General features: G+C 35.8%; 1 protein-coding gene across 2 annotated transcripts in view; it reads right to left on the bottom strand.

Moving 5' to 3' along the window:
* The window catches only part of ASXL2 (ASXL transcriptional regulator 2), a 210,092-nt gene that overhangs the window by 84,113 nt on the left and 99,968 nt on the right, over positions 1-26,011 (bottom strand). For both annotated transcript variants that reach the window (XM_074209932.1, XM_074209931.1), the window contains exon 3: positions 3,100-3,208. In XM_074209932.1, coding sequence (XP_074066033.1) covers positions 3,100-3,208 — 109 coding nt within the window. The remainder of the gene's footprint in view (positions 1-3,099; positions 3,209-26,011) is intronic.

Here is a 26,011-nt window from a genome sequence, read left to right as displayed (position 1 = left end):
CCTGAAAAACTGAAATAATTTTCTTTCTTGCTTCTCACAATTTTGACTAAAAAGAAAAATGCTCAATCACATCCTAAATAAAGAACCACACATAGAGAGATGTCACTTTTGCCATCAACTTATAACTCTGGCCCTTTTAGATAGTATTTCTTACTGGACATTCAGCCTATAATCTGAGTGTCATAAAATGGACAAAGTTGTGAATCATACACAGCAAAAGAGGTTTCATATAATGGCCATACACCTTCAATTAGTTAAGGTTTTTCCATCAAAATAAAACAATGTATTTTTCTAATGAATTTTCAGCTTTACTCAGCTGTCTATTCCTGGTAGTGACTGTATTAGGTAGATATAGGATCAAGATAACCCTGGCAAATTGGAGGGTTATGAGCTTATGGAGAGGTTAAATACAAATTAGGTTAGATATCTATATAAAGACCTCTCCTTTTCTGTGATCCCTGTTAAAGAGCATAAGGAAAAAATAAATTCTAGGGAACTATTCATATATCCCTGATGAACAGAAATAAAGAAACAGAACACCAAATACAACATACTGTCAGAGAAAAAAACTAGCATTTCCTCAAAGAAAACTCATTAGGCATTCACGTAATTTTGTTATAGCTGGGAAGGCCAGGGCATGTCTCACAGATTTTACAAGAAAATTATCTATGAATCTGTGACTGAGCTAGCTGTTTCTGTCCAATTATTCTATTTCTAGAAGGAAATGTAGTCTTTTGTCAAATATGACAAGTTCTTGCAGGAGGGGGAAATGTTTGGCATAGAAGTATATGCCAGAGGACATAACCAGCCCTTGGTGACTCCTGAAGTCCTTCAAGTCTCTCTAGGTAAAAATAACAAGATTTCCTTACAAACTCAACTATGGATGACATTCTTTCCAGGAGCAGAAGGGCTACAGAATACAAATGGATGTTTATCACAGCGATAAGAAGTCAACTTGGGAAATGACTCTGCCCTGAGGCCAGCTTTGATTTGATTTTAGTTAAGGGAAGATGAGATATTGATTACTGACTGCTCTAATTAAAGTGCTCAAAAGTAGGTAAATTTCTAAGAGATATATGACAGAGCTTCAATTAGATAAAGACTACATTAATATCTAATGGAAAAAATATCTTTCAGTAAGAACTTTTCAAGAATAAATAAAACAGAAAGGAAAAGTTGGCCTAATATCTGTTTTGTAGGCTAACACAGCTTTAATACAATTAACTTTATCCTCCACTCCTATGGGAAGCAGGAAGGGTAGAGAGCAGCACAAAGCTAGAGAAAAATGACAATGCTTCTTTCATCTGCATTTTAAAAAAATTTCATGCTAGATTGAAGAGTAAAGCTTATTTTTTTAAGCCCTAAAAAAGTATTTTATTAGCAAAAAAAAAATTAATCTGATTTTCATTTCTGGGGGGAAAAGGAGACTCATTTCAATAGGATAGGAAACTCTTGATGAGAAGCACTTTCTTATTTTTAAATCAATTATTTCAGTTAAGGAAAAGCATTAAGCTACTATTATACAATCACTAATTATTTTTAGATACCAGGAAAAGTTCAATGCTGTGAAGAAAGGAAAATCAATCCAGGTAAATCTTGATGGGGCTCAAGAAAACAGCAGTGGTATAAGAGTCTTCAAACTTTTCCTTCTTTCATTTTTCTACTTTTGTAATCACCATTGTGCTTTAAATTGGTTAAAATTTTAAGCCTAGAGAGTTCAATTCATAGGGAGGGCCAAGTGTGTGTATGGGCCTGTGAGGTAGGGGGGAAGGGAGAATTGTAGGAGATATGACAGTAAATCATCATATTATGCCTATAGATCACTAGTCTACACTATGAGGAGCTGCACAAGAGTACAAGCCACTTCTATTAATCAATAAAAATGTAAAGTACTTAATAAATGCAAAGTACTTATGCTACTCTTTGGTAAAGATATAAAGTTTAAATGACAAGCAGAATTCCAATAGAATGTACACTCATTAAAGTCAGAGATGGTATTACTTTTTTTATTTGTATGTCTAGTGACTAGTAAATTGCCATACAGCAGTTATTTAATAAATGCTTGAAGATTAGCAAGGTCCCGTATAATCTTCACTAGGAAGGGTAATGTGACATTGAAGGGTTCCCTGAAGCAGCAACATGAGGACCAAGATGGCCAAGAGAGAACTGTTGTTGCTAAAAGGATAAATATACAAAAAAAGGCCAATCATTTAATCCACACAATTTTATATAGGTCTGTTTTTTTAAGAAAAGGTCCAATGCAACACAATAGCAATTGATTTTTGAGTACTTGCCAGAGCAGAACTGTCCAAAGTGTGGCTGCAGTGCAATTTTATGCAGCACCCCTGTGGGTTTACTAATTGCTTTAGTAAACAATGCCTAGCCACTGCAGAACTCTCACACTAAAATGACAAATCAAAATATATTGTCTATTGTTTCAATAAAAACTTTTAAAAGCACAGTTGTATAACCCTGTGCAAAAGCAATACAGACAAAAATATATATAATTAATTATATTATAACTTAGATATGTATATATTCTAAGACTTAAATTTGCCTTGAACAACATTTAGAGTCTATGCAAAATAAAATGGAATCTTCCCCAAACTTACTTTGAAACAGATAGTTTTCAAAAAACAAAAAACTAAACTTTTTTCCCCTAGTAGCAGTTTAGTAATCAATTTACAGGCCCTAATTAATGTCAATTACTTTCAAGGCAATGATTTTGCTAAGAAAAGCTAAAATTTGTGATCTGCTCCACCTCTCAAATAGACATCTTCCAGACTAACATGTATCCGCCAGTCTGCTTAGAGCATCTGAACTGTCACCATCCTTCTCATCTCTTCTGGAAGTAACAGTTTTCTTTTTTTTTTAAAGTAATTTTATTTATTTAAGGCAATGGGATTAAGAATGACTTGTCCAAGGTCACACAACTAGGCAATTAAGTATCTGAGGTTGGATTTGAACTGAGGTCCTCCTGACTCCAGGGCCAGTGCTCTAACCACTGAATCACCTAGCTGCCCCCATGGTAACTGTTCACATCCAACTTCTCAATAATTACAAAAACTTCTAGAAAATGATTCTCCAACAGACACTTACCTTTAGGGTGTACACTCCCATTCTCCCTGGAACCTTGTAGAAAATCCCTTCTTCCCCTCTGGAATTGGTGTGCAGCATTGCATTCAGACATGCAAGGGGAGATGTTCCACTAGAGGAAAGAGGGGAAAGCAAGAAAGAGGTAAAGACTGGATTCTATTCTAAAAATACTTTCACAATTTATTTATAATAAGCCAATACTCATTCCAAGGAATAGATGTAAACTATTTACAATCTTTTAAATTAACAATCTACAATCATTATTAATATTAAAAAATTCAGGAAGAAAAATCAATTTTCATAGTTGTATAGATATGGGCCTTATATGTAAAAAAAGGATTTTTTCCAACCCAGAATTTCCATTAATTTTTTTCTGAAGTCTATATAACTAAAGACAAACCTAGTTAACATTAAGAAAAGCCCTTGCAAATCTTCTTTATTCAACACAATTTTTAAAAATTTAGATGTACAAGTAATCACAATCTATGTTATCAGCATTATTGCTCCTTTTATCATCTCCATTTATCTTAATGCTCTTCTTTCTACTGGTTGCTTCCCAGCTGTCTACAAACATACTCATGTTTCCCTGATCCTCAAAAAATCCCTTTGGATCCATTCATTCTGACTAGTTATCATACTATATATCTTTCTTCTCTCTTTTGTGGTTAAATTACTTGATGGTACCTATTATAGACAGCTTTCTCATTTCCTTTCCCCTCTCATTCTCTTCTTAATTACACATTTTGATTTCTAATTCCATCATTCAACCAAAACTGCTTTCTCCAACATTACCAATGATCTCTAACTTGCCCAATCTAATTGTCTTAACCTTTCTGCAACCTTTGACACAGTTTTCTAGTTTTTATTATTGCAAGATTGCACAGACTCAATGACCTCTATGGTAATGATTCTCAGTTTTACTTATCATTAACTTCTAAATTTATCGTCTATCTCAGATTCCAAATGCCCATTAGATGTCTCAAAGTGGATGTCCCATAGATAGCATAAACTCAGTATTATCTAAAAATATACTGACATTTCCATTAAACCATCTTTCCCATCACCCAAACACCAAACAAGAGGTCATCCTCAATTCACTCTCATACTCTCATATCCAAAATGGTACTATGAAGTGTTTTTCCTTGTATAACATTTCACATATATGTCCCCTTCTCTCCTCTGACACAGTTATCTCCCTGTTAAAGGACCTCCTCACCTTTGGTGCCTGGTCTCTTGCCTTCTAGTTAGTCTCCTTGTCTCAGGTTTCTCCTCACTCCTGCTCATCCTCATAAAAAGTGATGAATGCAACATCTTTCTCTGCTTGATCTCCCTACCTCAAGTTTTTCCTCTATTTCAGTTTATCCTCCACTCAAATTTCTTAAAGCATAGCTCTGACCATGTCATTTCCTTCTTCCTCCCCAATCTCAATCACCTCAAGGTTCTGTAAATCCTATTTAGCATTCTAAGCCCTTCATAACCTATCCCCATCCCACATTTACAGCTACCCAGACCCTCTCCCCCTCCCCTCTCCCAAGTACTCTGAAAATCAATGACAGTGGTCTCCTTGCTATTCCTTTAGCCCAAATCTCAATATTTTCACTGTCATTCATACCTCGAATGTTTTCCCTTATCTCCACTCTCTTTCAAGTCTTTGATAAAATTCTACGAACTCTTTCCTTTATTGATTATCCCCAACTTATTCTAGATCTATATGTGTCTTAGGCAGAGATTTTTGATTTTGATTTGGTCCAAAACTTCAAACAAGGTTAAGCACATCACTTCAGGTTATCTTTCTGGAAGCAGTACTACCCATCTGAGACTTTTGCTACTAAAATGATGCCAGCTATATGTGCAGTTCAGCTAATGAAAGTAGTACTTTTTTCTTACTTCTCTGATACTGTAATGGATGTCATTTCAATGCTGCAGGTATCCCGTGTAATAATGTAGATTCAATATAAACTTCATTCTATATACAACTGAATATCCTCTCAAATCCTTAATTGGCATCTTTCTTTTTTTCTCCCTCCATCCCACTCTCCCAGTGTATGGGATAATCTCTAGACTGTTCTATTATTTTATAAATTTATTAAATAACAAATCCTATTTTATTATTAAGCTAGAAAAGTATTGCTGAGATGAAAAAATCTGTAACATCAGGAGGAGAATTTATGTGGAAAAGATGTTCTAATTATTCAAAAATTCAACAATTATTTTTTGAAAAGAAACCACCACATAAACACCTTTAAAAAGTACTAAAATCTTTCATATTCAGTGGTAAAAATAGTGCACCTGGAAAAAGTTGTCTGGCTCAGTTACAGTATGTGCAAATTGGAGATGGATGTGACACTTACCTCCCAGTATTGTGGGGAACAAATGAGATGACATACAGGAGAGGCAAAAAATGACTTACCCAGCTCAAAGAGAATGGGGGCAAACACAAGTTGTAAATACAAAGTGTTCTGCAAACCTAAAAGTTATATAAATGCTAGCTATTGATATTCTATCAGAAAGCAAATTAAGAGTTCTAAAGAAATCTTTACTGATGTAGATGAAAAACAATTTAAATAGAGGAAAGAGATAAGAATTAACTAAAGAGGAATAAGAAGATAAAAAAATGCAGTTTCAATGAGATAGTTATTTTGTTACCAGGTAACCATATCTAGAATAGAAGGTAAAAAAGAAAATTCTTGAGCAGACCAAGGGACAGCAGTCAGATTTCATTTTCTCAATAATAAGAAATATTGGGAAAAGGTAACTTGTAGCTTTTTGCTGTGAGATGGCAAACAGTGAAAAAACTGTCAAGATTCAAGGAGAAAGTGCCCAAAGGACTTTGACACCAAAGTTCCTCTACATTTTCTATCAATTTCTTATAAAGATGAGAGCAAATCAAATGCGAAATTTTAAGATATTTTATCTCTTATAGCTATCAGTAACATGCCTGGGGCTGTAGAAACTACACTACTTGATACATATCTCAACATTCACTTAGTGACAATTCAATTTCAGGCATACTTCCTGGAAAGAACAAGAGGGGAGACCATGTAAACTGGATTTTATCAAGTTTACAGCAACCTTAATAAGTTGTGAAAAAACTCAAGATATGTATGAAGGAGTGAAAGGCAGCTAGTTATTTATGCTGAAATTACAAATCCAAACTTATACCATTAAAAATTATGGCACAAATCTCTTATACTTTATGATTTTCCTCTCATCACAATCAACTTAGATCAATACATACCATGTAGGCAGCTAGGTGGCACAGTGGATAGAACACCAGCCCTGGAGTCAGGAGTACCTGAGTTCAAATCTGGCCTCAGACACTTAATAATTACCTAGCTGTGGGACTTGGGCAAGCCACTTAACCCTATTGTCTTGAAAAACTAAAAAGCAAATAAATAAATAAATAAACAAACAAACAAATAAATAAATAAATGTACCATGGAAACAACATTAAAAATTGTAATTGTAAATTTTAAAACTCAAAATAAATGAAACATTTCAAAAAAAAATATGGCATAAAACATGGCACCAAGGCCCTAGAATACAAAAAAAAAAAAAAAAGTATCATAGTACCTGAGTGGGATAAATGTGATTCTTGGGCCTTTTGCTTTTGCCTCAATCTCTAATTGATTGTGGCCCATTCCTCGAGAAACAAATAAAAGCCTTCTCTTCATACCTTGAGAAATCTCCAAAATTTATTTAAGTGGCATTTGTCCCACACAGTTTGGGTGCTCGGCTGGGATAGCATGCCCATTGGGGACCTTGGCTTCTCAGGACTTGGCAAAACAGTGCTGCTGCCCCAAATTCTGACAGTTTGCCATTTTATGGAAAGCCTTGGGTTTCCCCTCTGTGCAAATGACCTGAAAAGGAGAGACTCGGTAGGAAAACAGAAAATCTGAGGCAAGGATCTGACTGTCAGTGAGGACAAAGAACAGTCATTAAACTTTTGTGCACAGAGAACCAAAAGATGGTAAGTCTAGACCTTGGAATCTGAGGGCACTAGGGCCTGGAGGTTCCATTTGGGTGACTGAAGGTTGGGGGTGACCCCTTCTGGTTTGTGCATAAGAGATTTGGATCTAAGGGCACTTGATCCTGAGAGGTCTCTGTCAATATTTAACCCTGTCCTAAGCCTTCCCCCACAGTAAATCAGGTAAATTAAGCCTAAAATATGAAGGAAAAGTAAGAAGAAAAAGATTAAGTATTGCTGTCTTGTCTGGGAAAATAAAGATATAGGAGAAGGAACAAATTTGGTCTGCCTTTGGGAGGGAGACATTGTCAGAAGAAAAGCTGAAATCTCCCCTCTCTGCATTCCTGAGACATCAGGAATTTGCCATTGGCCTGTGTTTTGAAATTATCAGTTTGGAAAATACTGTTGCATTTTGTGTGATCTGTGTTTGTGCCTTGTCTGTCTTTATGTGTTTAGAATGTCTATTTACTTGTGTGATTTGTTAAACAGGGAAAGGAGGAGTTAGCAAGTTCATTTAAAGAGCTCCTTGGGTAGCCTCATGTTGTTTTGGAATTTTAGGCAGTATTCATCTAACTCTCCATGGCTCTTCCCTTGAGCCTGCTTTCTGCCTGTGTTACAATAGATAATATAATCCCTCCCTCCTCACTCCTAGGTTGTCTCTTGAGCACTTAAAGAGGGATTTTTATTTTGATTAAAAAGGAATGGATTATGGAGGCCAAACTACTCACCCTGTTACTCTACCATTATGAGAAGGCCCCCCCTTTCCCTGTTTATGTTCCCTTCTCCTTCCAGTTTTCCATGATTCTGTGGTGCTAGAATGTTTTTCCCTCACTCTCTTTTAGGAAAAGGAGAGAGAGAGAGTGAGAGAGAGAGAGAGAGAGAGAGAGAGAGAAAATAAATGTTCAAAGGGACCTTATTTTGAAGTTAAAGAAACAGGAAAAAGATAGTGAATATTATCATAGAAAGAAATGCTATCTATTTGAATTTAAAAAAAAAGAGGTTGTTAGAAAATAAATTTCAAAGACTAGAGTCAGGTTAATCCTAAAGTAAATAATATGGTTATCAAGATATGTCAGTATAGGGGAAACTAAATAGTTAATTTTTTCCCAGAATGATATGGTAACAAAGCTTCAGGAGTTTATCAGTTTAGATTCTGGTAATGTTGGTTACTGCAGAAAATTACGGGACAAGTAAGGATTTAAGAATAGTAGATCAACCGCCCCCCCCCAAGGATTGTTCCTCTATAAAAGTTATTAAGCTTACTCTATTGGGGGGGGGGGGGGGACCAGGGAACATTCTGATTAAGCTAAGGGATTTTTGGATGACTGCTTGCTTGTCCAGTGTTTTAGCAGTTATAGTTATAATCAAGAAATGCTAACTATTTAAAGCTCTGGATGGAAAATGTATTGTGAAAAGTGGAATCATATCTGTGATTTATACAGCTGTATAAGCTATGTGACTCTAGTTCAGAATAGTATGAATCAAAGTCAAGAAGAGCTAATGGAAAGGAATTAAGTATGGAAATTGGCTGAAGCATGTAGATAGAAGGTTTGAGCAGGTTTGACTTTGTATACCAAAAGATGAATTTTGGGAACATTGTAAAGTGGCTTACAAATCATTCTAAGAAGAGAAGGAAGTGGTTGTGCAGTGGTCCCCCACATGGAAATCAGCCCCTCCCTCACCTGGTGATCCTGTGATAGGTGTGCAGAGTTAAGGGAAGGGAGGGGGATTCTTAAAGAGAAAATCAAGCTGTGCTTTGGGGAAGACAAGTTCAAGAGAAGAAAGAACCTTTAAGAGAAAGAGTGAGAAGTTAGAGGAGGGAAGATTTCCTATCCTTATGTGTTCTCCCTGGGTTGGGGGAAAGGTTGGTGGGTTGGACACATGGTGGTGTCAATCCCATCCACCATGTTGTTAACACTTGAACCCTAACCTGGATCGACCTGAGAGCCCCACCCGCACGCAGAGGGAGAGGGTAGGGAGAGGGTATAGACAGGAGAGAAGCCTTAATGGGAAAAGGAGATCCCTTCACAGGTGGGATATGTGATTGGGAAAGAAGGGGGGAATATACATATACATATACATATACATATACATATACATATACATATACATACATATATATATATGATCCAGGGGTTAAGAGACTCCTTTATTGAAAGGAAATCACGTTTAATGACTATCTGCTGGCCATATGATGACTCTCATTGTTTCTAAAGTTTCTGAACTAGAGTTTTGGAAACCACACTGGGGGTTTTAAAAGAAGGATACTAGTGTTGTAACATTCTGACAAAATTTGTACAGAATGGGAGGAATTAAATTAGTTTGGGATTAGATTATTTTAACACTATTATAACTTTTGCAAGGAGTTTGGGATTTTGAAACTCTATTGTAACACCTTTGGGTTAAAGAAAAGTGGTATTGGGTTACTAAGAAGAGAAATACCTAGGTTATCAGGGATGCTAACTGATTTCTTTTGGGAAAAGACTCTAATTGTTTATTTTTGAGGATTTTTTTGCAAGGCAAATGGGGTTAAGTGGCTTGCCCAAGGCCACACAGCTAGGTGATTATTAAGTGTCTGAGACTGGATTTGAACCCAGGTACTCCTAACTCCAAGGCCTATGCCCCTAGCAGCTCCTCTAATTGGTTTTAATGTTGAATAATGCTAACAATTGTATTTTTATTTTGGATAGAGCTTTTGCAATATGAATGCGGGATTCTTTATATGAGGTACTCTAAAGTTTTTTATCAAACTAAGCTGTTGGGAAGTGAGTTGAGTTGTAACTGCACTGGGGTTTTAAATGTGTTATATGTATGAGACTGGATTCTGAGAATTTGGAAAGAGACAAAAGTGTAAAGAATATAGGATATTCATTTTTCTCTTGCTCTAAGGGAAATGAGAAGTTTAAATAAGAATTTAATGATTAATGTATATTAACAATGTATGTTTAATTTTAAAAAGGTCAAGTATGTGGACTTCTCTCTTACTGCAGACAGCCGATGGGGGGGGTGGGGGGGGGGTGGTCTGAACAAATTGCAATTGTGGGCCCTACTGTAAGGTAACATTGATGAATAAGATGTTTTTATCAGTTATGTGATTATTTTGTAACTGCAAGGAGATTATATTTGCAATAATTAGCTATCTATTGTGAATATGTTTATAAATACTATATTGTTAAAACCTGGGATTAATGTGATTGCATTGAAGGGCAATAAGAAAAATATGAAAAAGTATGACCCTTTCTGGGATAAAACTGTGGGTTCATGAATAATGTAATAATGGAAGGACTGCTTTGTACAATCTAGTAATTTGTGTGTTATTCTGTTACTCTTATTGCTGTCCTGTTATAATGAAATTAACAATGCATGTTGGAAATTTAAAGCTACCTAAAATGTTTTAATGGTTTTAAAGAATTCTGAAAAGTATTTGTATGTTATGGGGCAGCTAGGCAGCACAGTGGATAGAGTACCAGCCCTGGAGTCAGGAGACCTGGGTTCAGGCCAGGCCTAAGATGCTTAGTGATTATCTAGCTGTGTGACCTTGGGCAAGTCACTTAACCCCAATTGCCTTGCCAAAACAAAAATAACCATTTGTATGCTGAGGGTGGCTAGTAGGTAAACAAGTTTATGTATAGAAGTTTCTAACAACACACACACACACACACACACACACACACACACACACAAACACATATATGAATTAGGAATATTTTAGATTTATATGTATATTCCAAAGCAGTGATTGTTTGCTTTGAAGCAAAAGCACTATATAATATAGGAAAGATAAATACAAGATAATTTGATATTTCTCTGTGCAATCTCCTGGACAAAGGAGGCATTTATTTGTTTTAAGATACAACAGACTAGAAAGAGGTTTCTCTAGCCAAGGGGAATCTGATATACTATGTTTATATACAGATAGAGTAGATATGATTTCAGACAAAGGGATGTCTCTAGTAAGAGGTAAGAGACAGGCCTGTAGGGTCAGTCATAGTTAGAGAATACCTGGTTTTAGGCATTTTAGGTATTATCCCAGGAAGGATAATACGAGCTTTAGGTAGGGGTTTCATTAATTGGGCCTCCATCGAAATTATAATTGGAATTTAGTGAATTGTATTCACTGGAAGTTCTAACTAGGTAAAAGATCACAGGACTTTTAATTGATTTTCTCTTATGTCAGATACCAGGATGGTCAACAAAAAGAAATGCTACTGGGTAAATGTTATGTTCTTGGAGCCAAGGAAGCCAATGGGCCAAGGATGTCAGGTGACAGGGATGGGCAGCCTCTCAGTATGGCGGAGGTTGGACCCCTTTGACTTGATTTCCCCAAAATGACATTTGTATAATATCTCACCTGGAAGAATAAATCTGTCCTAAGACATTTGACTTACCCACATGACCTGCCTGGACACTGACATTCAATACTTATATCTGTAAAGGAATTTTCCTTTAATGTCCTAGATCTTTACAGCTAGTTACTAAGCAAACTAAAAAAAAAAAGTTTTAGGTGAATTGGATCTAATTTGACACCTGCTACATCCTAAGATAGGAATTAAGTTTCCTTAGTTTTTGTGTTAGAGGAGATATTTACGTAAGGAGAAGAATGGGAAATTCTTTGGATAATTACAATTTCAAATTCTAGTTTAAGGAAAGGAATGTGAGTTACATAAGTACAACAGGAAAAGGAAAATATGGGAATATTTGGGGGGGGGGATCATTTTGGTTAAGGATGTTTGAGTCATTGTAATGAGAACAAAGGCTAAAATTGTTTTATTGTAAACCAAATGTTGAGTACTCTTAGAACAAAGATGACTGTTGAATGTATATGTTACAAGCTTGAGTCAATGTAATCATTCTCATTGGGAGTTTGCTCATGTAGTAAAATAATAATGGAAGTTAAAAGTGAAGTATGTATGTTGATATGGCAGTAAAGCAAAATGTAAATTGTAATAAGCTCCAGAATCTCATTGTTTTGTGATGGAAGACATGTGTCTTGAACTGAATAAGATGTTAAGCAGTTTCTTTACCCATAAGACAAGTAGTCACCAGAGCTGGAGAGGACTTTTTGGAATAGATTTAGAGGATGCTGAAGAACACTGGATGCCTCCAAGGGAGAAGAGAGAAGGAGAAGAGAGATACTGAACCAGTTCATCTTCACCATCTCTCACCTATGTGTACATTGTTTATCTGTAACTTTCCCTTGACTCTGTAAGTGTGACACCCTTACTTATGCCCTTCTTATGGAAAGGAAGAGGGGAGGCAGGGTGAAAATGTTCTCCATTGAGAAAGGGAGATTAGTGGGGGGCAGTACCCCTGGGTTTGACCTAGATTCTCAGTCCCTGATCAGAGGTATATTGTGGCACAGGATTCTGATCCAGAGGAAAGAAACACCAGTGGCACATGACTAAGTCAGTTCAAGGTGACTATTGTTTATAATTGACTGGCCAGGATATTTACCTGGAGAGTAGAAAAAGTCTGAATATGTCCAGAAGTACAGGGAGCATATATTCTGGATTGTACAATTTAGAGATAGGTGGCCTCAGACTCATGTGAGATTAATGATGGTACCTGGATCCTTTGTAAAGAAGCGCAAACTAGGGCATTTATTAAGGGAAACTGATTATGAGTTAGTATGTACTTGCAAGGAAAGTGTGGAAATGGCCATTTGCAAGAAAAATAATTTAAGGAACATCACTAGGTATATTAGCTATTCTTGGGGCTGATCCAATGGCACAAAATCAGGAATTTAGTTTGATCAATTTTGGAGCCAGGAAGACCTTTCTGAAGACTTTGGTATAAAAACTTACAGTGGAAAGAGGTGCAGTAACTTTGGAAATGTACCTATTATCAGGGTCCCTGGGAAGCAAGGAGGTGATCAAGGAGTTGTTCTTTAGACTTAAGGGCCAACTCAGAAATTTGAAGAAATCTCATCAAAATAAAAGAAGAGGGATTGAGTGGGATTACATCTGAGATTTCTTCAGTAGAATATTATAGATTGGAGAATAGTTAACTATGTGCCCCTCCTCCTTTGACAAAGCAACCTATGGGATAGTGTTGAAGAGTCAACTGACCTCACCTTATCTGTTGAGAATCATTCAATTCCTAGGGCTAAAGAGATAATCTGGTTTTGGTTTGAATTTTATTCTCTTTTCCCTAGGGTAGTTTTCCTGTTTAGATTGTAAGACCACTTCCTCATTAACAAGGGTGGGTCGGGGGGGGGGGGGGGGGGGGGGTGGGCGCAGGAATCTGGTTAGAATAAATGTGATTCTTGGGCCTTTTGCTTTTGCCTCAATCTCTCTAATTGATTGTGGCCTGTTCTCAAGAAACAAAGCTTTCTCTTCATACCTTGAGAGATCTCTGAAACTTATTTAAGTGGCATTTGTCCCACACATACCTATCTTGACTAAGTTTAAAATCTATAAGGGGACGAAACTATAAATGGGGGGGGGGGGTCCAAGATGATGGAGTAGAGGCAAGAATTCCCACAAGCTCTCTCCCAGACCACTCCAAATACTTTTAAATAATGACTGTAGGGCAGCTAGGTGGCACAGTGGATAAAGCACCAGCCCTGGAGTCAGGAGTACTGGCTTCAAATCCGGCCTCAGACACTTAATAATCACTTAGCTGCGTGGCCTTGGGCAAGCCACTTAACCCCATTGCCTTGCAAAAACCTAAAAAAAAAAAAAAATGACTATATCTAAATTCTAGAGTGACAGAACCCACAGAAAGACTGAGTGAAACAATTTCCCAGTCCAAGACAACTTGAAAGATCCAAGGGATAGTTCTGGTACACCAGGGTTAAGAAGGGAAGAAGTACAACCCTGACAATGCTCCAATCATTAAGAAACAACCCATGGGGTGGCCTGAGTTAGTGTAAACAGTGGTGCTTTTCAGACCTTTCAGCCCAGATACTGCCAAGAACAACCTCAAAACTCAACAAGAAAACTGTCGCACCAGAGTGAAAGGGAAGCACAGTCCACAGGCTTCAGTGCAGATTCAGCTCCCCTCCCCCCCCACCCTATGATCAGGAGCAGGCTTGAGAAGCTAGCTACCAGTCTGACAGCTGCTTCCAGAGCAGTCAGGCCAAGAACAGTAAAGGGGAGAGTTTGGGGGGGGGGGGGGGGGGGGAGTATGGAAGGAGACTGAAGAGGTTTTTCCTGCTATCTAGCCCTGAGGCAGGATTCTGTGATTTTGCCTGTGCTCAGATCCAGGTTGCAGCCTGGGCAGCAGTCTCAGGAAAGGGAGCTTTGCTGCCTTAGTGGAGTAGGGACCCTCCTCATAAATCCAGGGCAGAGGGGAGTACTTGTGGTTATCCACACATCAGAACACAGACCAAGAGAGCAGTCAGAGTCTTTTTGGCTTTTGCAAGGCAATGGGGTTAAGTGACTTGCCCAAGGCCACACAGCTAGGTAATTATTAAGTGTCTGAGGCCATTTTTGAACTTAGGTCCTCCTCACTCCAGGGTTTGCGCTATATCCACTTCACCACCTATATGCCCCTTTTATAAGAACTTGAAGGAATTGCAGTCCCTGAGGGTTGTTCCTAAAGACAGTTGCAGAAACCCTTAAAAGCTTGGGATAGTGTGTCCTCCACCCTGGAAGCAGAGCTCCAACTTAAAAAGAGTTAAAAATCAAGTTATAGGCCAAGAAAATGAACAAAAAAACAGAAGAAAAAAATCTGACCATAGATATTTACTTTGGGTCTATGGAGGATCTAAATACAAACTCAGAGGACAACAAAGTCAAACCTACTGAATTCAAAGCCTCCAAGAAAACTATGAATTAGCAACTTTTACATTAATGGCACATAGGCTTGGAATATGATATTCCAGAAAGCAAAAGAGTTTGGATTACAACCAAGAATCAACTATCCAGCAAAACTGAACATACTCTTTCAGGGAAAAGGATAATCAATGAAATAGGGGACTTTCAAATTTTCTAGTTGAAATAATCAGCGCTGAACAGAAAGTTTGATCTTCAAGTACAGGACTCAAGTGAAGCATACAGAGGGCAAATGGGAAGGACAAATTATGAGGGATTTGATGAGGTTGAACTCCTTGTATTTCTGCATAGGAAGATGATAACTGACAACTTACATGAACCTTCTCATTTATTAGGGAAGTTAAAAGGAGCATATATAATATAGACAAGGCATAGGAGGGAGCTGAATATGAAGGTATAATGGATTATAAAGATGGAGTTACAGGGCAGCTAGGTGGCACAATGGATAGGACATTGGCCCTGGAGTCAGGAGATCCTTAGTTCAAATCCGACCTCAGACACTTAATTACCTAGCTATGTGACCTTGGGCAAGTCACTAAAACCCATTGCCTAGCCAAAATAAAGATGGAATTAATAAGTGAGAAAGGAATGTACTGGGGAAAAAGGAAAGAAGAGGTAGAATGGGATAAGTAATTTCACATAAAAAAGGCAAGAAAAAGCAATGGAGTAGAAGGTGAAGAGAGGGAGTCTTCACTCTCATCAAAAGTGGCTCAAAGAGGAAATAAATACTCAATTGGTTATAGAAATCTCTTACTCTAGAGGAAAATAGGGGAGAAAAGGAAGGGATGGGCAAAAGGGGACAGGAGGAGAGCAGGGGGTGGGGAGGCACGCACACAGGGGATAGAAGAGAGGAAAGATCATGGATGAAGGTAATCAGAAACAACACACTATTGAGGAAGACAGGGTGAAAGGAAAAAGACGAAAGAATACATGGAAGTGAGGAAGAATAGGATATAGGGAAATAAAGGTAGCAATATCAGAATAGGAAAAAATACTGAAGCAATTTCTATGATGAAACTATGAAAAAAATGCTATCCATCCCAAATTCAGAGCTGATGGTATCTGAATACAGACTCAAACACATTTTTTCCTCTCACTTTATTTTTAAAAAGAAAAGAAAAAGGAAAATATAAACAAAAATTATTAGATAAATTAAACTTAATAAAGAGATTAAAGAAAGTAATATGAGAAATCTGAGGAAAAAGAAATGACTTCAGAGAACATCTCATGAAGAAAACTGCTGAGCAAGGTCCTGAAGAATGGGGTTTTTCAAAGATTAAAAGGAATGCAAGAAAGCTAGGAAATAATTTTTACAGCCAGTGTTTCTGATAAAGGTCTCATTTCTCAAATATATAAACAACTGAGTCAAATTTCTAAAAACACAAGTCATTTCCCAGTTGATAAATGGTCAAAGGATATGGACTTGCCAGTTTCAGACAAAGAAATGAAAACTATATATATATATAGTCATGTGAAAAAATGCTCTAAATGCACTATAAGCTCTAAAAAGTTTAGAGAAATGCAAATTAAAACTCTAAGGTACCACCTAACATCTATCAAATTGGCTAATACAACAGAAAAGGGAAATGATAAATATTGGAGGAAAAGTGGGAAAATTAGTACATAAATGCACTTTTGGTGGAGTTGTGAACTGACTGATCCAACCATTCTGGAGGGCAAACTATGTAGCTATGGCCAAAGAGCTATAAAACTATGCATACTCTTGATCCAGCAATATCACTAGTAAGTCTGTATTCCAAAGAGATTAAAACAAAGGGAAAGACTGCCATGTACAAAACTACTTGTAGCAGTTCTTTCTGTAATAGCAAAGAATTGTAAATTGAAGAGATAGTCATTAATGAGGGAAAGTTGCACAAATTATGGTCTATGAATGTGATGGCCTTACCTAATTTCCATAAGAAATGATAAGCAGATTAGATCTATATCCCAAAAAGATAATGAAAAAGGATAAAAAACCCACATGTACAAAAATACTTATGGTAACTCTTTTCATAGTGGCCAAGACTTGTACAATGAGGGGCTACCCATCAATTGGGGAATAATTGAAGTAATTGTGATACACAGTGTTCTATGAGAAATTATGAGGCACGGGACTTCAGAATAGCCTGGAAAGACTCTCATGAACTAATGCTGAATGAAATGAGCAGAACCAAAAGAACATTATACACACGAATAGCCACATTTCTTCAGCACGGTAATCAAAGACAATTTTAAAAGACTTGTGATAGAAAATGCCATCCATAACCAAAGCAGAAACTATAACTATAGAGTTTAAATGCAGAACAAAGCTTATTATCTTTTTTCCCTCTCTAATTTTTTTTTTGCTGATTTGATTTCATTCTTCTTTTAAACATGATTAATATGGATCTATGGTCAGCATAGTTATAGATATACAGCCTATGCTTTCTGTCAGAGGGGAGGAAGGAGAAAAATGCAAAACTCAGAACTTTTGCAATATGTTTGCTGAACATTACCATTGCACACAGATGGAAAAACAAAATTTCATTTACATAGATACATATCTAATCAATCAATCTATCTATAGCCATATCAAAGAAACAACAAGCTGGCAGATTTCACAAAAACCTAGAAAGACTTATGTGAACTAATGCTGAGTGAAGTGAGCAAAATCAGGAGAATACTGTACACAGTAATAGCAACAGTGTGTGATGATCAGCTATGATAGATCCACTTAGATGTTCTCAGTAAGACAGTGATCAAAGACAATTCTAAAAGACTTGTGATGGAAACTGCCATCCATATGCAGAGAAAGTACTATGGAATCTGAATGAAGATCAAACATATTAGTTTCATTTTTTCTTATTTGATTTTTTCTTTCTTGCATTTTTTCCCTTTTGTTCTGATTCTTCTTTCACAGGTTGTTTTATTTGGAAATAAACATAATATGATTGTTCACATACAACATATCAGATTACTTGTTATCTTAGAGGGCTTAATAAAAACTATATAAAAATTAAGTTTGAAAGTTATCTTTACATCTAATTGCGAAAATAAATTTCTACAAAGTGAAGCCACATAATCAACCTTGATGGACTTGCTGGTTTTCCATCAGTGCAACAATCAGGGACAATTTGGGGCTGTCTGCAATGGAGAATACCATCTGTATCCAGAGAAACAACTGTGGAATTTGAACAAAGACCAAGGACTATTATCTTTAATTTAGGAAAAAAAAAACTGATATCTTATTGTCTGATCTTGCTATCTCTTATACTTTATGTTTCTTTCTTAAGGATGTGATTTCTCTCCCATCACACTCATAAAGACTGACAAATTGCCTTCTGTGGGGGACGGGGGAGGGGAAGTAAGATTATTGGAAAAATTGTGAAACTCATAATAAATAAAATCTTTAATTAAAAAAGTGAAGCCACAAATAAAATGAAATGAGATTAACACTTAAGTAGATATGATTGCTGATAACAGATTTTAAAGTATTTTGAACTCATAAATATCAATAAAAAATGTCAGCTGTTGTTAGCTTACAAAAAGAATGGTTTTTAACAGATGACAGAATAATCATTAAGAATGAAGGATAATGTAAGATCTGATAAAGTCAGTAGTAATTCACTTTAGCTAAAACAGAAAAATTCAGAGATATATAGTATAATAAGGCTTAGGTTATAAATACCCTTGAATGCCATGCTGAAAAATTTGTACTATGTTTAAGAAGCTGTTGGTAATAACATAAATAAAATAAAAATTTTCTGACAAAGTAATTGATTGATTAGATCAATCATACTGATACATTAAGAAGATCAGTTTGGGAGTACTGTGATACAAGCCTATGGGCAGAAAGTGGAAACAGAAAGACCCTTTGGGTTGTTCTTTCAAACAGCCCATCACGCAAACCAGGCCCGTCAGTCAATAAATGTTAAGCGCACCTTCTGCTAAGAACTGGAGGTATAAAGAAAGATTAAAAAGTCCTTTCTCTCAAAAAGCTAACAGTTAAATGGAGGACACAAAAACTTTGGAAATAAGGGTGATTGGGAAAGGCTTCCTAAAGGAGATGGGGATTTTAGCTAAGATCTAAAGAAAAACAGGAAGTAGACAGAGATCAGGAAAAAGAGAACATTCCAGGTACAGGTGGTCGAGATTTTACTCAGTGAAATGCCGGTCCACAGATTAAGTGGCTTTTCACAGAACATCAAAAGATCTAGGGTCACTGGAACACAGGGGTGAACTACTAAAATACATGACAAGACTGGAAAATTGGAGGTGGGCAGGGAAGTAAAGCAGGTAGAACCTGTACAATACCAACAGTGGTGGAAGTATTTAAATATAATGGACTATCACTCCCCCCCCCAAAAATGTCCAAAGTACTACTATTTATGAATGTATATTTAGATTCTGCAAACTTCTCAAGTCAGAGATCTTTAAAAAAAAGAAGAAAAAAAAGAAAAAATCCAGGTATACTATATTATACTATAAACCAACAATCATCTTTTTCACAATAGTGGAGATGACACACCTCAAAATTCTGCTTCATACTCATCAATGCTTTGATTTTTTCCCATCGAAAGAATATAAACTCATTTATAGTAGATTTTCCCCCCATTTGTTACAGTATCTCCCGGTGATTAGAAATATTGCCTTGCACATTATATTTACTAGTGTTGACCTCTAAGAACTAATCCAATTGTATCTAAGGTTACTTACAGGGCATGCAGACATCCTGAAGGGAAGACTGACATTTGCAGAGGTCTTGGCATAGCTCATAGGATACTTCTTTTAATGGAATACCTGATATTCAGTTTCACTGACCTCATTCCTAATTGCCTTCACCTGTTCTAAGTTGGGGGCCACCCTCTTCATTGATTGGACAAGCCAAAGGAGGCTTTTAAGATCCCAATAGTCAAAACTATTAAGAAAAGCCCAGTTCAGGACTTCCATTTTAGGGTTCTGGATCTCTAGCCAGTGACCCCATGCACATCTGCTTAATCAGTGACCTCAGAGAAATATTAATAAGTATGTTGCCATAATTCTGTTTTGCTCTTTCTTAAGATTGAACTCTGGAGATTAATACTGTCCCTTATTTGGGCAAACTCTGAGATTCAACACATATTTAATGTATTACTTTTAAGGCCAAAATTCAGTGAGGAGCCATACTCAAATGTCTGTTGAACTTAGTCTTCTATTTTTGTTGAACTTAGTCTTCTATTTTCATCAATGATCTCTGAACAATGCAAAGACCAAACAGAAAGCTTAACGAAGTTGATGGACTAAGAATGTTGTTTGTTTCCATCTTTTTTGTACATAATAAATGTGGGAGTTTATTTCCCTAGACTATTTATATTTTTACAAGGGTTTGTTGGTCTTTTTCATTAGAGGATGGGAAAGAAGAAAGAGTATTTGAAAAATATTTTAAAATATTAGAAATTTTAAAATAGTGAAAACCTCCTAAACTCTTTCTTAGAAAATCCCCGAGTCCTCTCAAAAAGCAACCTCTATTTCCTCTCTAACATTACCTTTTATATACTATGTACTTACTTTTAGATGGTGATTTATTTGTTATCTAATGGAGAGATTTATAGGAATGAAAACTCCTTGGGGGCAGAAACTGCTTTGACTTTTGTATTGCATTCCTAAAACTCAGCAAAGGGCCCCCCATAAATAGTAAGTACTTAATAAACCTTGCTGATTCAGCAGATGATTTTTCTTTACTCCAATTTTTGTAAATCTCTATGAAAGCTAGTCTACTAAAGACAAATTATGAAGAGGATTGAGATCTGGGCAGGATTTCATCCATTTTCAGGGTAATATTTCAAAAAACCACTATCCTTGGTTTTCTTTTCATTACAAATCTTAATGATTACTTTTAACTTTATTTTTGCAATCATGTTGAATCATTTTCTTACTTTTTACAATATATAATATTAGCAATGGTTAATTCCTGATAATCTTCAAATCACATGTTTTAAGGACACAAAAGACCATATATTATGCTAATCTGTCATTAAAAATTGTCAAAAACTTCTGTTTTCAACATTAACCAGTTATTAAGACTGAAAAAAGCATTCACAACCCTCTCTTTGAATGTTACCTAAATCACATGCTCTTCATCACAATGCACTTAAAATTCTTGTACTTTGTTCCAGATCCTTTGTTCCTTTTCAGTTTTGCTCCATTAGGTTCTCTCATCCCCATCCCCATTCTTTATCAAATGACTACTTCTTTATATCATCTTCAAATGTGCTCATCTCCCAAAGTCTTAATTTTATGTTAAATTATTGCTTTTCCAAAGTTTAAGATTAGAAAAAATCCTGTATGTCTTCTTACAACCAAATTCTTAAGGATGATTTACACCCGGGAGCTTCAATTTTCTCATCTTCCAAGCCCAGGCTTTCCCTCCAAAAGTATGAATCAATACTAACATCAAGTCTGAAGTCAGCAAGGCCAGAAGGAAGAATAAACAAAAAAAAGTTCACCATAAAAAAAACTGTTGTTGGCAAGAAAAGTTCAGGGCACAAATTCTCAGAAGAAAATGACAAACTTCTAGGGGCGGCTAGGTGGCGCAATGGATAAAGCACCAGACCTAGAGTCAGGAGTACCTGGGTTCCAATCTCAGAAACTTAATAATTACACTTAATAATTACCTAGCTGTGTGGCCTTGGGCAAGCCACTTAACCCCATTTATTTCCCTTGCAAAAAATAAAAAATAAAAAAAATAAATTGTAAGCCAAATGTTATTAAAAAAAATGAAAATGACAAACTTCTATTAGCAAAAAAGCCACAGAATAAAATACAGAAGAACAGGTAAAGAAAGACTTCAAATGAAAAGTGCTAAAAATGTTTTATGAAAGTGAGAGTGAGTGCTTAAGGAAAAATTGAAAAATAAATGAACAGTTGAAGAAAATATTGGAAAGCCAATTAATAGCTTGATAAAAGAGTCACAAAACTTTGCCTGAGCAACAAATTCCCTGAAAATATGAATGGACCAAAAAAACCAACAAAATTTCATGAGCCTCAATGAAATATGAAAACAAAGTCGAAAACTGAAACAACATAAGAAAATGTATGATTATCTCATAACCAAAACAAGTACTCTGGAAAACAAATTGGGAGAGGGGAGGAGGTCAAGAATCATTGGACTTAAAAAGAGCCTAGAATAGAATATTCTCAAGAATAGAAGCACAGGGCCAAGTGGGGAAAGACTCCATCAGTCCCAGTTTACAGAAGGAATCCCCAAATAAAAACTCACGAGGAACATTACAGCTAAAGTTGAGAACTTACAGGACAAAGAAAAAATGCTGCAGAAGGCCAAAAAAAAAAAAAAAAAAAAGAATTCAAATACTGAGGAACTACAGTCAGAATCACACATAATTTAGTGGTTATCAATATAAAAGAGCAGATTATTTGTAATGCCATTTCAGAAGGCCAAGAGTGACTTACCCAGTCAAACTGAATATAATGCTACAGGAGAAAAAAATGTATCTTTAATGAGACAGATCTCTACCTAATGAAAAGATCACAGTAGACAAAGCTTGGGAGTGGTTGATCATGTCTTAATGATCTTAAGAGAATGAAATAAGAGGGGGGAAAAGAATGAGGAATAAGGAAAGGTTAGGAAAAACTATTTCACATAATCAAAGTACACAAATAGATCATCTAAATAAAAGGAGGGGCAGTTGACATTTCAAATCCACTCATCTCAACTGGTCAAAGGAAAGAAGAATATAAATATAGAGAAATATATTTAACTCCTCAAATAGGAAGGAAAGAGGAAAAGGGGGGAGGAGAAAGAAACTAGACAGAAGGTAGATGAAAGGAGGGATTAGTCTTATGCAAAATGAACTCTCAGGATGTACAAAAATATTTATCTCTTTTTGAGTTGGAAAAGAATGGAAATTTGAGGAGGTGCCCCAAAACTGAACAAGTTATGGTATGTAAAGAGGGAATGCCATTATACCATAAGAAATAATGGAGAGGGTTTCAGAGAAACCTGGGAAGATGTGTATGAACTGATGCAGAACTAGGAGAATAATTTATACAATAATAACAATATGGTAATGACAAACCACTATGAAAGAGAAAGGAATTCTGATCAAAGTAATGACCCATCAATATTCCAGAGGACTAATGATTAAACATGCAATCCTCTGCCAATAGAGGTGCAAAATAAGTCAATATTTGTAATGGATTTTATTTTGTTCTAATTGGGGGGAGGGGGGAGAATTTTTGTCCTTAGGGGTTCAGAGGAAGACAATTATTCATGTTTTCAAAAGAGAAAGAGAACCTAAGTGCCACTGGGGAGTCCAAGTCACTCAGCCTAGATTCAAGATCTCCTTGTATTAACTGAAAGATATTCAGCCATGTCTGAAAATTTATGGAAAATAATTACTCATGATAACAGAAAAGCAAACATAAAATTTAAAAACAGAGAAATAGAGATAAAGGAGTATGCAAAATATAGTCCAACAAGTTTGATTTTGATTGTTTGCAAAATTCTAGAACATATAATTAAAGAATAGTGAACATCTAGAGAAAGAACAGCATGCTGATCCAAAAGGTTAGAGCCAGTAAAATGCCATCAAGAACAAGCTAAGTCAGATAAACTTTGCAATAAATAACAATAGAATAATAATAATAATAATGTAATATTTATAATAAATATTTTTATATTTTTATCAATATATAATAATAAACTTTATAATAATAAACTTTATTTCCCTTTTTGAATAGCATTACCTACAGAATACTTAAGTATAGTTTGCACCTAGATCTCTAAAAGTAGTTTCATAATAAAATTTTTCATGCTGTTCTTATGGAGGGGGGAAGAATTATGGGAATAGACAACAATTCAATTAGATGGATTACAAAATGGATTACAAAACAGTCAAATCTTAAATTAAAGTCATTAAATATCAGTGTCAGCTTTAAAGATCCTCTAATCCTTTAAAGATCCTTGAATGATCCTGGGCTATTTAATACTTCATAAGTTACTTAAACAATGCCATCAATTTTATTCATATCAGATTTGTAGAGGACACAAAACTAGGAAGAACTGTTAACTCACTAGAGACGTCAGAGTAAGGATCAAAAAAGATCTTGATAAGCCAAAACATCAGGCCAAACTTAGTAAAAATGAAATTTAATACTAATAACTGTAAAGTCTTATATTTGGTTTCAGAAATAATTTCACAAGTACAAGATAAGAATGACATGTCTAGAAATCAATATATTTCTACAAAATCTGAGGATTTTAAGGTACTAAAAAATCAGAGTCACCAATGAAATATGGCAACCAAAAAAATCTATTTATTTGAGAAGCAGGGGATTAGAGAATAAGAAAGCTCACTATACTCTGTACTAGTCAAAACACATCTGAAACACAATGCTTAGGTCTGGGAGTCATATTTTATTAAGGACACTATCTAAAGAAGGACAATCAGGCTAGTGAATGATCATGAGTTCATAACATTTGAAGACAGTTTAAAGAAATTGGGGATGGACAGTCTGGTGAAAAGAGGGTTTTCAAGATATCTAACAATTATCTTCAATTTTCAAACATCTGAAAGGCTGCCATGTGAGAGAGGATTATGATTGGATCAGTTTGATGCTGAGCGAGATGAGCAGAACCAGAAGAACATTGTACACCCTAACAGCTACATGGGAATGATGATCAACCTTAAGGGACTTGCTTATTTCATCAGTGCAACAATCAGGGACAATTTTAGGGTATCTGCAATGGAGAACACCATCTATATCCAAAGAAAGAATTGTGGAGTTTAAACAAAAACCAAAGACTATTACCTTTAATTTAATTTTTTTTTTTTTGGCAAGGCAATGGGGTTGAGTGGCTTACCCAAGGCCACACAGCTAGGTAATTATTAAGTGTCTTGAGGCTGGATTTGAACTCAGGTACTCCTGACTCCTGGACCAGTGCTCTGTTCACTGCACCACCTAGCTGCCCCATTTAAATTTTTTTTAAAGTTATCTTATTATGTAATTTTGCTATCTCATATTTTTTTCCCTTAAGGATATGATTTCTCTCTCAATATTTTCAATTTTGATCAATGTATAGCATGGAAACAATGTAAAGGGTATATTGTGAGGGGTGGAAGAGCGAGATTGGGGGAAAAATTGTAAAATTCAAAAACCAATTAAAAAAAAAGAAAAAAGATTCGATCAGTTTTGCTTTAAGAGAGACAGAGGGAGAATTTAGGATTAATTTAGGATTAATATTAAAAACAAAACAAACTTTAAAAATCTTTTCTTACTATTGGAGATATCCAAAAGTGAACTGAGCTATGTATGTCCAGGAGATAATAGGTACAGACCCTTTTCTCACTGGAGACTTACAAACAAAGGCTGGACAATTACTTGTCAAATATATTAAAAGAAAGATTTCATTTTGAATGGATTTGTATGTACTTTTTTTTTCTTTTCTTAGTTTTTGCAAGGTACAGTCACACAGCTAGGTAATTTTTTTAAGTGTCTGAGGCTGCATTTGAACTCAGGTCCTCCTGACTTCAGTGCCAGTGCTCTATCCATTGCACCACCTAGTTGCCCCAGGGCAACTTAACCTCTCAAAGGAGGAAGAGGGCGCTCATGGACACCTGGGTAAGTCTTTGGACCCCTTTTTAGAATAATATTTTGAAATGCACAAAATAAACAGGATGAGAAATGAAATTATTCATATTCATATGTAGTATTAAAATATTTTCAAAAAACAAGTTCTATGATCCCAAGAAAACCCTGGTCTAGAAACTTTTAACTCTGAAAATCTGTGATTTAGTAGCATGCCATAGAGAAGAGATCTGCTAAAATATCTAAGATAGAATCTCTCCAAACAAACTTGGCAAAAGAGAGGTTACAGCTGGGAACTTAAAGGGAAACTTTGAAGTGGCTAAAACCACCTAAGCTAAAGAAGTTTACTAGAGATAAAATCCATTAGATTGATTAAGTTATGGGCACAGTTGGACAGAAAGCTGGGGATAAGCTTGTAAATCACTATGGTCAAGGAGTACATAACTAAAGTATATTATCATTATTCATTGAGCTATAGTATGCTAAATACAATATATCAGGCACCATGATTTTGAGCTTACAATCCTCAGTTTCTACAACAGGATATTCATAGTTGTTTTGTTCAAATTATGTAGCAAAGTGCCCTGGGTCTGTTACTTATTAG

The sequence above is a fragment of the Macrotis lagotis genome, chromosome 1 (assembly GCF_037893015.1).
Source record: "Macrotis lagotis isolate mMagLag1 chromosome 1, bilby.v1.9.chrom.fasta, whole genome shotgun sequence".
Classification (NCBI taxonomy): domain Eukaryota; kingdom Metazoa; phylum Chordata; class Mammalia; order Peramelemorphia; family Peramelidae; genus Macrotis; species Macrotis lagotis.
The sequence above is the reverse complement of the archived record's forward strand: the minus strand, read 5'-3'. Positions and strand labels throughout refer to the sequence as shown.